Source organism: Chelon labrosus, assembly GCF_963514085.1.
Source record: "Chelon labrosus genome assembly, chromosome: 7".
Classification (NCBI taxonomy): domain Eukaryota; kingdom Metazoa; phylum Chordata; class Actinopteri; order Mugiliformes; family Mugilidae; genus Chelon; species Chelon labrosus.
The window spans coordinates 20,121,376-20,135,366 of record NC_140343.1 but is presented as its reverse complement, the minus strand read 5'-3'; the positions used below and the strand labels follow the sequence as shown (position 1 = coordinate 20,135,366).

The 13,991-nt window shown below is 41.6% G+C and overlaps 1 protein-coding gene across 4 annotated transcripts in view; it reads right to left on the bottom strand.

Moving 5' to 3' along the window:
* The window catches only part of palld (palladin, cytoskeletal associated protein), a gene marked incomplete at its 3' end in the record, with an annotated part of 36,091 nt that extends 26,286 nt beyond the window's left edge, over positions 1-9,805 (bottom strand). For all 4 annotated transcript variants that reach the window (XM_084547858.1, XM_084547860.1, XM_084547859.1 and 1 more), the window contains exons 1-7: positions 9,491-9,805; positions 3,590-3,765; positions 3,261-3,327; positions 2,463-2,580; positions 2,292-2,354; positions 743-884; positions 620-643 (exon numbers count right to left, since the gene is read on the bottom strand). In XM_084547858.1, the coding sequence (XP_084403984.1) occupies positions 620-643; positions 743-884; positions 2,292-2,354; positions 2,463-2,580; positions 3,261-3,268 (355 nt within the window). In that variant the 5' untranslated portion in view covers positions 3,269-3,327; positions 3,590-3,765; positions 9,491-9,805. The remainder of the gene's footprint in view (positions 1-619; positions 644-742; positions 885-2,291; positions 2,355-2,462; positions 2,581-3,260; positions 3,328-3,589; positions 3,766-9,490) is intronic.
* Positions 9,806-13,991: the final 4,186 nt, after the last annotated feature.

Here is a 13,991-nt window from a genome sequence, read left to right as displayed (position 1 = left end):
CATAGAAGTCGGCACCAGGCGTGTGAGAGTTAAAAAAGAGAAAGTTAACAGATTAAACTTAAAGACGTAATACAGTGATGTGTTGATACTTGATTTGTTTGTAATGAGATTTATTGGAGAAACTAGACGGACAGGACGACAAGTTAGGTATGCGTGAACCTGATAATGGATTTGTTATGTAGACTGATGAGTCATTATTCAGACCAACAGAGAGCAGCGAGCACGGATGCCTCTATTCATGTGGAACAGACACAATCCCAACCACTGAAGTGCAGATGTTCAGGGACGTCTGAGTGACTCACAGCCTGAGGGAACACCTGAAATGACCCCTGAGTCACACGTAATAAATTACTATGTGTCATTGTTTATCTGTGGATTTTGTGCGTGTCTGAGACTTTCTCAGGGACTCCCTCTGACTTTAGCCGATGCGATAATGAGAGTTCTGAAACGCACTTATTAACTTGTGATCTGATGTAGTCATGACTAAAGCTGCAGCTTAATTTCAGTCTCCAGACAAAGCTTATAATCCATCACTAATTTTAACCACTGACAGCGGTCAGGAACATGAAAGGAGTTTAGCAACACTATGACAGACCTCGGGGGAAGTGAGATGACATACCTGGCTCAGCTGCAGATCGAGGTTCTGATTAACAGGCAGAGAAGGGCGGAAAAACAAATTTTGTTAGCATGTATGAGCAAAAACAAAAATCACTCAGCTACAATGAGCTTGTCAGTTTCTCACTTTTCTGGAGAATACGAAAATCAGGGGAATCCAGGATCTCACTTCCCTGGCGGTACCATCGGACCTGCAGAGGAGGGCTTCCACGGATCCTGCACTCCAGAACCACCACCTGGCCCTCAGATGCCTGGGCATCCTGCAAGAGCTGCACATGGGAAGGATTAATAAGCAAGAGAGGAGTAAAAAAAAAGGGATAGGAGAGATATAATGAGGGATAGGAGCAACTAAGGGATGGATGACAAGGTCGTGAGAAGAAACAGAAACTGGTAATGAAAGGGATAAATCTAGTTCAGAGAAGCCAAGAACCCTTTCTTCAAGAACCTGAAATCTGGTCCATCTATTTTGTGTACTCCAATCCAAAAATTGCCTGACATGTAAAAATATACTTTATCCATTTACTCCAACTCTCGCCTCATGAGTATAGTCTGATGTCCAAATAGCCAACACAGTTTTATTAAAAACTAAAACAACATTTATTTAATAAATGTATTTCTGTATTATATCTACTGTTCTAATTTTAACTCTAAATGTGTGAAAATTTAGCTTTTGGATAAAGGTTGGGCAAATAGTATTCCTCAGTGTGAGGAAATGACAGAACAGAACCTCTTCTTTACAAATACAGATTTAACTGTCCAAACAATCTCATCGCTGCTTATTGTGTTGCAGAACTAAAAAAAGCTCAAGGAGGAACCAGAGTGACTGGTACATCCCTCAACAGGCCCACAGCGTCAGTGTCAGTGTGGATGAATGTGCCTCAGAGGGTGTTTTTGGCATGGCCGTATTTTGTGGAAGACCCAGGGCGGAACATACATCATGGGTCTGACAGTGTGTGTGTGTGGGTGTGTGTTATGGGTGACATCACGGTGCTGACTTCACTGGAGGCGAACATCCTCTCATTGAGATGATTAAAGCCTTAGACAGTTTTTAAAGGGGGCTGGGTGTGGGGGTGAAGAAAAACAAATGTCTTTCTGTAATGAAGTGGAAAATGATTTAGGGCTAGACTGAATGAATGAGAGTGAAAGAGACCTGACCCTTGTGGGTTTGGCAGAGCCGTTTGAAGCTCTGCCCTAGCCTGTCTCTGTCCCGCCGTCACAAGACCCACAGCCTGAGGGAGAGGGAGTTGGGGGCTGCTGGAGGAGTGTTGAAGAGCCTGAGCTGGAAAAGGGTGTTCTGGAGCTGGAGGAGCTGCAATCAAAGTCTATGTTTTATCTGACCCCCACTGCTGAAAGCCACAGCACTGCGTACTGTTATTAAGGGAAGGCAAAGAGTCTGAGAGCATGTGTAACCGGTTCTATGTAAGTATGCGTGCATGAATTGCATGCATGATGTACCGTTTTTAAGTATGCATGTATATGTGGCTGCTTTTCATGGTTTGGGCTATTGTTGCTTTCCTTTTAAGGGAACTCTCAAAGCTATAACATACAAAACATTTCAGACAATGCCAGGCGTCTGACTTTGGGAATGCTTTTACTGGCCAACCAGACTAAGAAAACATCTAAGTTCTCTGAATTGAAATGAAGTGCCAACTAGTACGTTACACACACAGACTTACCTTTGTAAATAAAGGGGGGCCTGACACCTCACCACCGTACAGTGAAGACACTGGGCTCTGCATCTGGAAGACAACACACCATTACTATCTGACCATGTGAAGCCCATTCAGAGAGTTTTTTATATAACTGTTTACAAGCCTACGAGCCTTCACAGACCAGTAGGTGCTTACCCGTGGTGGGGGCTGAGACAAGGACTGGACCAGAGTGGAGCGATGAGGAAGGACCTCTAGCGTTTTGGGTGATGATGAGCGTATTGTTAGGGACACTGTAGTAGTCTTCTTCTGAGCTCTAAAACAAGCACAACATCAATCGGCACATGAGGGAAAAACATGTTGCGAAAAAAGGAGGAATGTCTCGACTCCGTGTGCTTTTAGGTAATATATGATACATGAAAGAAAACCATCTCCCCAGCAATTTAGATGATATCAAGGATCTTGGCTTCAGTGTGTAAACAGAAAGGGAAACAGAAACAGAAATCAGGAAGTAGTCCAGATGGAGACAGATTCATACAGCAGATAAAAGTCAAAAGCATTTAGAGAAATAGAAAGCTCTCAGAGTCGGTAGATCCTTTAGAAAGATAAAGATACTTTAATTTAATAAAAGAGAAGTTCAAAGAAGTAAGTTAACACTACTTTTCATATGACGCAAAAAGATTCAATAAAAATTAAAGAACAAGTTGGCTGAAAGTGGCGGGGGGGTAAAATGTTTAACATTTGGAAATAAGCGCATGGACACAACCTTGACAGGGATTTTATTTTTTTATTTTTTTGCCACATTAACCTTTTGCACCTCTTATTATTTAAATTGTGGCCTATGTATTGAGGCAGGGTTATGGCCCTTTAAGGGCCTAGCTAAATAGGAGCAAGCAGCAGACTTGATTAACTGCTGCAGGGCTCAGTTAACCTGTTGAGGGGTTCATGGTTCACTGGGTCATGGGGTCACAAGTGGTCATGCAGAAACACACGTACTGAGGCATGGCTCCTGATCTGGACTTTGACTGCGCTCCTTCTCCTTCTGAGTCTGATGACGAAGCCCCTGCAATGGGACATAATTAGAACAGCATTTTTCATAAATCTTATACAAAAATAATATTGTTTTTTGACTTTCTAGTTCATCAGTATTATACATTGACATTGAGAGCTCAGTTGCACTATAAGAACAGCAACCCATCTGTGTGCCATAAAGAAATCTCTATTAATCATTTATAGCTGATTAGACAGCCAATTAAAGTTAAATATAAAAGTCAGTAGATAAGGTATTGTAATATAATGAGAAAATGGCACATTGTATTCCTGACCTTCGACGTAAACCTCAGCAGAGGTATTGTCTGCTCCCAGACTGTTGGAGGCTACGCAGGTGTAACGTCCCGTGTCGTCTTCAAAGGCTTCGGTAATCACCAGTGTGTGCAGCTCACCATCCCTCCAGATTTGTATGTCAGGAGAGTTGTGTAGCTCACGGCCTTCACAGAACCACCTGACAGAGAAGGGGAAATACAGCTTTGATTAGCTCGATATATTTTGTGTGACTGAGTCTTGCAAGTGAACTGACACAAGTAAAATGAGCCAATGTCTTCTTTCAATAAAATCCTATCTGACAAGCAAAATCCATCATTCTTCTTGACAACTACATAAACATAAATACACCTCTTTCAAATATGATGGAGGCCTGCCAGTCAACATTAATAACTAGTCATTCACACACATCCTCTGGGCATGTCTGACTTTCCATATCTGCCAAACGTCAGCCGCCTTGAGGCACTAACAAGACGCTGTGTTACGGGAAGCAGAAACACCCTTTCCCTCTTTCCAATCAGAGGCCTGTGTGTCTGGGAAGGCGTCTGAGCTTCGTACCACCTCCCCGGGGTTTCCTAGCACAGGCTTTGTTCCCTGATCCTTGACACAGGAGGGATGAGAGAGTCTACAACACAGCCAGTTTGTTCTGTCTCATCTCTCTTCACAGGGTTATGATTAAAGCAGACCCCCTCAGCACCATGTTACCACATCAAATACAGGATCAAACTAAAGGGGTCTCACGCACACACACAAGTGATTTGTGGGAGAATGTTTCTTATCAGCACTAATATCCTTTTTTAAAGTACATAAGTAAAGTACTAGTAACACATTCATCCACGACACCCACACATAACTCTCTATATCAACACCCTATGAAAAGAGAAGGCATGAAGGTCCTGTTCAACTCTCGACCTCCTCACTGACAAGGGGAGGGACAGAAATTCTCAAAATGCCGGAAGAACAGCTGTTCTGTTCGTCCATATTTGTGACCTGAGGATATTCCGGCTATCTTGCGGATTGGCATGAAAATTCCTGACATCCCGCTGCACGGCCATTACATGATTTTATACAATCTGGTGTGTCAGTCAAAGGACAGGCTGACTCTTGTTCAAGAAAGCAATCAATCAGCCAAAATATCCAGACAGCACTTCATAGTTGAGGATTTACACCTGACAGTGTGTGAGACAGAGAAAGTGAAGGAATGAGTGGCAAGTACGGAAAGTGAGTCAGGCCAGGTCAGACAGGAAAACCGATATGTTCCGTCATTACTGAGACAGATCACTCTGAGCAACTCATCAGTATCAGCGATAGGCGGAGCAGGGGGGAGCTTTGTCACTCTGTGTCTGCTGTAACACCAACACCTCTGTCTCATCGCTTGATGAAGTTAAACATAAGAAGCTTGGCTGGCTCTGTCATGAATCCAGATAGTGGTGTGTTAAATGACAACAAAATGATCATGGCATGAGGTTAATGAAGAGCTGTTCATGGCACAAACAGGAAGATATTATCCACTGGTGTGTCAGCCTTCGAAAAAACAGACAGCCCAGCAGCTATGTGTGCATCAATCCAGACAGAGAACAGTAACACAACAACACAACATCCTGTGTGACATTACTGTCTAATATGACACAAGCCAAATTCTTTGGTTGAAATTAACAGCAGTCAGCAACTGACAGTAAAAAAAGTTTTTTTTTAGAAAACCAATATGTCTGTGTGGTTTTGAAATCCATTTTTCCAGATTATACACAGGCAGAGAAAAGGGAAAACAACTCATTTGGGTGACTGCCACGTCTTGTGGGGATTTGCTTGGGAAACTCAAATTTCTTTTGTTGTTTAAACCTCACTACTTTCTTTAATGTCACCGCATTAATCAAAAATGTTTCACAATGGACTTTGCTGCCATATGCTGCAAGTCTGATGTAGTCTGCGCCACACAAACCCCCTGCAATATAGGAAAATCACTTGATCACTGTTAAATTAAACCCATGCAGGAAAGGGCTTGATATAACACATGACATCATTAAATTAATGACTATGGTTTGTTTTTTTTTTGTGATGGAGGCTGATGAGGTACTGTAAGTGAGTGTTTTGTGCATGTGTGTAACTGTAGTGAAAAAAGGCCAGCACACAGCAGGGGGATATTTTTTTCCTCGGGGTGGCCAGATCCTATCCAGATCAGAGGAAAAAGAAAATGAAACATTTCCATGTGGCAGCATGTGTGAACTAAAATGCAAACGTAGAACAGTAATTCGAGCATTTATCAGTGGTCTTATCTTTTATTAAATGTCTTCAGTAGTTTTCCACTCTGGTTCAGTACAGATCTCTCCCATGCTCTCCTTCTAAAATCTGCTCCGTACAAGTAAAGGAATGGAAAAGGAAATTTGTTTGGGCACATAATTGATGAAACACAGAGCAGGGCTGAGGACTCGTCAGTTCGTGTTCCTCTGAGGGTTGACTGAGCATAAACTGGGAAGCACAAACTATCTCTGAAAAGCACAATAATTAAAAAAAAAACAACTTATTAATCAACCTTAATGATCTACCATTATGCATAATTACTGAGTAAACTCATTTAGAGACAGACGGTAATGTTTATTTAATCCCCTCTCCATTTCGGTGGAATGTGCTGAACACAGTGATAGGCCTAAACAGCAGGGATTGCTTTCTGCAGTGGGGGTATGAGGACTTTGTTGAGTCACAAACAGTGCAGCAGGCACAGAAGGAATTCAACCATCAATGGCCTCATTTGGAGGGGAAGCAGGGCGTGTTGGAATAGCACTCACTCAGTGCTGTGAGAAAACTGAGTGAAAGTAGAAATTTCTTGGCAGAGTGTAGATTTACCACCCATTTCCTCTTAACACAATACTATTATAAAACAAAACTATTCAGAACATGCGTACGAAATAGCTTAAAGTGAATAGGCTCCATGAGTAACGCCTCACCTCTTCATTCATCCCCCCCTACAAAGGCACCCAGCCAAGATGGTGATTAAACATCCCACCATCCCCATCAAACAGCCTGTCGTCGAGTTTCTGAACAATAATAGCATGCGGGAAAGCAATTATACACATCTCAGTTAGGACAATTAGGGCCAGATGATGCCTCAGATATCACTGGGCGCTCTCTGCACTAGCCTAGTCCCATACAGAGGAAGAGAGCATTCCACGGGACAGGCCAAACCAGAGCCTGTTGCCCTGGCCTCGGCAGTGCGTGCTGAGGGCCACACTCTCCTCATCTGACCCTGTTGTTATTTGCTGCTGTTGATGGAAAATTTTATGAAGCAAAGCTCAGTTTCACCACAAACCCAAATGAGTGGAGGCCAGAGCGCAGAGGGAAGAGCACAAGAAAGGAGGAGGGTGTAGTCACAAAAACGGCCTTGACAAGATGTGGGAGTGACCAACTTGCATAAAGCACACACCCACAGGTCATTTAACAATCAATACAGGATATAAGACATGGGTAGGATACTTCCTGAGACATGTTTGTCTTTCTTTTTCCTCCCAGGTTGGTTCTCAGTGTTGAGTTTCAAGCCTATGGACCACAGAAAGAAAACCAAACTTCAACTGGACAACAAGAGCGGCACCAAGGCTGTCTTTATCCCTAATTACAAACTACAATAGAGGTCAACTGAAACTATCCAAACTCTATAGAAAGCAATGCTGGTTTTATTACCCATGACAGAGAAATTTATGCAAACACAAGTAAAAAAGAATACTGGGTTTCCTCTTTCCCACGAATGCTGATTTAAACCAGCAATGAATCCAGGCCTAAAACGCTAAATGAAACGTCTATAAGCATAGCCCAAAATGTCTGAACCAAAATACTTATTTCCACCCTAGCCTTCCTTAGCAGATTCATTTTCATAACACCGTATCATGCATCATTTACTTGCCACCAAGCTATGCAATGGGACCAGCAGTGGTATTCCACTAAATGTGTGATTAAACCAAGCCATAAGAATATTCCCAGAAAGTGACTGACTGAAATTCCACTGGATGCACTCTTAGTTCTCATTCACAGGATGCATTTTACCAAATCAAATTAAAGTTGCACTTAAAGCTGTATTTGATCAGTATTTTTAGCCAAGCTGTAGAGATGGCACTGCTGCATCTGAACAGTATATTTGCTGGTTGGTCCAATACTTTGGTGCAGAGAGAAATATCTTAACAGCTCCGTGACAGAGCGCCATAAACTGCTGTTCAGAAAGCCAAGGTCCACAGAGGACATGTCGTATCAGCTTTTGTGATGCTGTGATTTGTTTTTAACTGCAGCGCTACCTGGAAGATGAAAGCTGTTTATGACAAGTATTGTAATGTTATCATACTCAACTTAGTAATTCCCACCATTCAGCTCATTGTTCTGGTTTTATTGTTCTGGTGTACAACAGTGACCGCTGTCATCAGCATATTTTTCTGAGGCAATGGTTATAAGCTTTTCTTTGATAAATTAAGACATTTAAATTTAGCAGCTAGTACACATACAAGTAGCACATACTGCCCTGCAAGTAAAGACAGCACTGTAGTTATTATTCTCATGAGTCAGCGAAGACCACAACAAACTCACTCTTTCATTCAAATCACCACAACAGCACTAATGCTAATGTTGTTGTCGTATATGGGATGAAGGTTTAAAACAATGTTTGCTAATACAGTATGTTAATCATAAGCTTCACATGTTAAATATTAATTTAGTTGGACTGGAGTTCTGATGTCACAAAACTGAGAAGTTTATGTAAGTCAGTTGACCTTTTAGTTTAACTGTTTTTAAATTTTAATTAGTTAGTAGTGAAGTATTTTTTTTCTTAAAAAAAGTGTATATAGAGTATTTTGAACTGCCGAGGCTTAAATAATTTCAAATAGCACTCAAATTCGTTCTGAATTACCTTATTACGTTCACATTTCTTTAAATGTCGTAATTACTGTGTTTATGATCAATGTAACACCAAATGAAATGCTATATTAACTGTACAACCGTTCTTCCACACTGCAGCCTATTAGTTTGAGTGTTGTCATCTGGACAAAAAAAAAAATTATTCATTAACATTTCAGAACTAAGGTCAGTTGAAATCTCCTACGTCAATTGTCCTGGTTAATGATGATACATGCAGGAATCCAGCTCAGTACGGAAGCAGAAGCTTTCTGATGACGGAGCCCTGTTAATTGTGGCACAAGATCATGGGTCAGAGTTCACTGGCATATTCTGGACAGCAAACAGCTGCAGATGACAGTCTGACCGGAAACAGGCTGGATCTTTTTTTCCAAGGAATTTTAAGTAGGTCTATCAACTGGCATTATCCACTGAAGCATTACAAGAAAGCAGCCCTAAATGTCACTCTGCCAAGCAGACAAATAGTTCAGACTGAATCATCATGGTCACTTATACAAATGCCTAATATGGTTAGCAAGAATCCTGTATAAGGTTATAATGAATACTATACATATAAACCTAACTGACTTTGTCGGTCGATATTGAATTGTTTTACTAAATGTATGTGTTTCTGTGGGTGTGTGACAGAAAAAATTAGTGAAATAGTGACAGACATGTGCAACAGCTGAGTGTTACAGCTCAGAGGGATGCCACCCTCCTGACACACACACATTAATTTCTTACATTTATATGAGTGGGTCCCAGAAAAATCAAATAAGTTTTTCCTTTTTCCTTCTTCCGTTCATTTATTAGAATAAGTTTATCACGTGCCTCAATAAAAATAAAAGTTATCAAGGCTCTCCTAAAAGACCTAAATCCTCAGTCAGGTTCAATGGGATGTTAACAACATTACTTTCATTCAGGAGTGAGTCTGACAATTACCCTTATTCCATTGATGTTCAACTAGGGAGAAGATCAAATAAGAGAGACAATTAACACAAGCATCACTAACCGAGACGGTTGCTCAAACTGCGACTTACCTGAGCTGCTGTGCTGTTCCTAGTCAAATAAACCAGAGTCACCAACAATTCCCTGGAGTTTAGGCTGCACACAGAGCTTCTCCTCCTGACAGCATGACACACACTGAGCAACTGACACTCTCACACCGGGACAGTCGCTGTGAGTCACACAGTCATACAGACATACACACAATGCTCAGACTGAACAGAGGGAGGGAGCAGCCCAGAGCTGCTAAATTCCACACAAGACAGAAGAGCAAAAAAAAAAAAAAAAAAAATACATTTAAGACCCAAAAGACCAAAGCTGGTGGCTCTGAATTCATTCATATAATTCCAGTGGTTGGTTGAGACGTTCCCATGTTTTCCTCACAACAAGGATACATCCTGTGCGTATTTACTCATCTTGAAGCTGGAAGCACGTTAACGTCCTCTGGTGTGATAGAATTTGTGGGGTACAAGGATTTAAACAAGTGGGCCCACAGTCTGTTTATTTATGAAATAAATCAACAAAAACAGGAACAACAATAAAAGCGTGTTTTTCCTGGTCCTGTACAGCGTGCATACACAGAGTCCTGTTGACCATCAAATGCACCGCAGCAAAACCTGGGCTGAATCCATACGACTCTGTCACCATAGTAACCTCCAAGCCTCTGATCTGTGACTGCAGGAAGAGGAATATCACGGAAATAAAAGATGACAGCACTACAGTACGCACTACAGTGTGACCCAAAAAGAGAGGGCACTAAATATACTGGGCCTTACTTAATAAATCCCACATGCCAAAACTAAGCAGGCCACTTAAAAAGCCCAGTTAGGCCTGAACAAAAATAGCTCGGATAAGTCAGGATCTAAATAGACCACTTTGGGTTGGCAGCACCTGGCAAGCTCAGGACAGATGGCTGTGGCTACTGTGAGAAGTGTGCGTTCGTCATCCTTCGTACACACATATGCAGGCACACACACACAATGGGAGACGATGGAAATCTCAAACTTCAAATTCGCATTGGTCAGCAGATATAAATCTGGTATTTGTGGTTTGTTTAGAGCCAGAGGGCTGGTGGCTGATGTACAGTCCACAGCAGAATGAGAGGGTGTGGTGTGCTTTAGTCTCTGCAGGGGCTCATCTCAGACTTTAATGTAGACAGACTTTGTGATATTTTGGTCACTGTCAGTGAAGACTCTGGGAGTCCACCATAGGGACGTGGCAGGTGGGATTATTTGTGGTGCTTGTTACCAAGAGGTTCTGCTCCGTGTGCGTCTCTGTGAGAGGCTGCACTAAATAACAAGAAAATCTACAATCAGACGGACCCACACTGTCATCATGTGGTTCTTTTATTCAAATTCCTTTGGTTTCTGGAGGAACTTGCTCCCTTTTGTCCTGATAACAACATGAAAAGCACCATAGTTCTCTCTAAGAGACTATAAAATCTGAGTTCATGAGAGGAAAGGTTTGTACACACTCCATGTTCCCATTAATTACTGAACAACTGACAGTGCCCTCCACAAAGCCACTTTGCTTTGTTTTACTGTAAGACAAACCATTAATATATTAATATACATTAATATATACAGCCACTCACAACAAGCAGACCCGTTTCCCTAACGTAAATAATCTATGTACATGTGAATCAAACAGACAAACACTAATAAATAACATTTCTATGTTTGAAAAGGTTTTCTGAGGGTCAGTTGACATCACAAAAAATGGGGTCATGCTGTCACGGCAACTTCTGTTTTTGCTCCAAGGAGACCAAAGGACACTAACAAAAACAGAGGATATGTCCTCTCATGATGTCACACTATGAGGACAATATATCCTCCCAGCTGTCAAATAAACCCAGCACGAAAACCAACAAACGCAACATCCAGAAGAGGCCAAATTTAAACATATCAGTCATATCACATAAATTAGCCTACATATTTAAACAGCAGCATGATGCCTCTACTAAGAGGAAGAGGATGGTTGGCTAAGATCAGACAACTGGCCCACTGTGGATGACGTTACATGTGTATTTGGCCCCTTCTTTTTTAACTATTTGTAAAACTAGCTTTGGGTAAAAGTAAATTATATTGTCAATGACGTGGCTCTGGTATGGAGGAAAGTGTTTCCTGAAGCCTTCGAGCTACAGAGGGCCAAATCTGTCAGGGAGGGCGATGCAAACAGTGTTGAACTATGATGCTATGATGGATAAGGTGCCAAGTTCAGTGGGTAAATTAACAGCAGGCTAACTAGACATTGTCACATTGTACTGAACAATCGTTTTTTTTTTTTTTCTTTAACTCTGGAAGCAACAACACCAGTAACAACTAGATGGTTGCCATTCATTACTTCAGCAGCCTTGGATGTAAAGGTAAGTTCAGCTTTAATGAAAAACATGTCCTCACACTTATCTGATTCAGGTCATCATATATAATGTATTTTAGGCTCAGAAAAGCAAAAATGAAGTGCAATGCCACAAGGGTTGCGTACAATAATGTCTCGATTGCAACTTAGCTGACTGCCCTGGCCAACAGAAAAAAAAAGTGACATATGCACATGTTCAGATTTCTTTTCTTGTTTTTCCATTTTTTATTGGGACTTTGCCCAATTATCCCAGTGGAGAAACCATGTACAGTAGGCTTTCACATACAGCACCTATGGGAGTGCTTCCACCAGATCCTGTGCTTCAGTGAATTTCACCCAATTTACACATTTCTAAGTTCTTCCATAACCACGACCATCCATCTTCCTGCCACTGAGTAATTTCTGCTGAATGCAAACCACACAGCAGTCTGTGTCAGACAATTTTAGGTATGTATCAGAACTTTCTGGGAATACCAATTAGACATAGTTAATTCAATAGCCGAACCACACTCAGAGAGCAGATTTGCGGTCACATGTAGACTTGAGCTGTGAGTCACCAACCACACCGCTAGATCTTTCACGGGGTAATAAGCTTTTGTCTCTCCTGTTGTAGTTGTCATACTAACTGCATGAACCAGGTGCAATTTCTGACTAATGTTTTTATACAAAGAAAGGGGCATACTTTTGGTCATGAGTAGACCACAGCTACTAAATACCAGGAAGATCTAATGTGCGTACCCTCCTCCACACACACACACTTTGCCACCACAACCCTCCCGCAAACACGCGAGCAGACAAACATATGAAGAAAAAATCCGCCTGCATGAAAATCCAACCAATCCTCTTCATGTATGTGTGAGCAATGCAGCTTAACATTAGTGATTATTGAATATTTGCCATTCTTAAGCAAACACTGAGACCTCTAAGGGTGGAAGTATGAGCAACACACTGATAAGATACTTCTCAAACATTAGTCAGTACTGAACACAAAACACCATGTAATTCTGCAATGTTGAAAACTGAAAAAGAAGAGAAATTAATTAGTAAACTTCCTGCCAACAAAATACTACTAGAAGAGACAAATGCCAATAAAGGCAACAGGCGAATGACGTTGCTGCAGTCACTGTTTGAACTGCGTGGCCTCTTTCTTTTCCTCCCTTCGAATTTATGGACTTAGATGTGAGCTCTGATCAGGCACACATGAGCCAGACATTAAACCTCTTCCTCTCCTCCACCTCCTCTTTCCCTCACATGAAACCAAATCCCGCAGACCCCCCACTCCAACTGTCACTCACCATGATATCAGGAGTCTCCACATTCAACTGAAAAGGGTGGAAAAGGAGAGACATTTTATTCGACTGACAGAAAAGACAAACATGGAGAACACAAGGAACTGAGATGCATATCTTGAGTCTCTATGTAAGACAGTTTAACATTCGCACAGCTGTTATCCTGTCACATGTACATGGGAAGGAAGACTTGAGCTTGTTTTTATGAGTCCCATTTGACCTCTCATCTGCTCGTAAAACAAGTATCCTGCGCAGGCTCTGATTTTCGCACAACATGCAGCCCAGTGGACAATACATGTACACATTTTACAGTTTTAGACACCAACAGAGCTTGCTGCTGTTTCCATACAGGCAACAACCAGAGGCACACAAACACTTACAACTGCACAGCACAAATTCCACCACCTCAGTATTGTCAGAGATACATAACTGAATCAGGCTCAACATCAAACGCAGCTCTCGGGCAGTCACACGGGAATCCAACATCCAAGAAAAATAACAGCCTAAAATAACTCATCAAAAGGCAGATTACTGTAAGCTGAATCTAATGGCTATGCCTTATCAAGCATGATGACTAGCAGAGTCATTTAACAGGTGAACAGAGGAATTCAACCCTTACTGCTTACTGTTCACAGCCCAGCTGCGGAACAGACCCTGAGGCACGGATGAATCAAAACTTTAACTGAGTGCACAGAGACAGAAAGAGCCTGAGTGTCTCAGCAGAAAACACAAGTCCTTGTTAATGTCAGCATCATGTTATGGCAAAACTATAATGACTTGACCACACCTAAAATTGTTTAAGTATACATAGCCAGCTTTGCTCTTATAGACATGAAACTGAATTTCGTGAGAAGCTTCAGTAATTGGTGGGTGTGATCTGACTGATTGC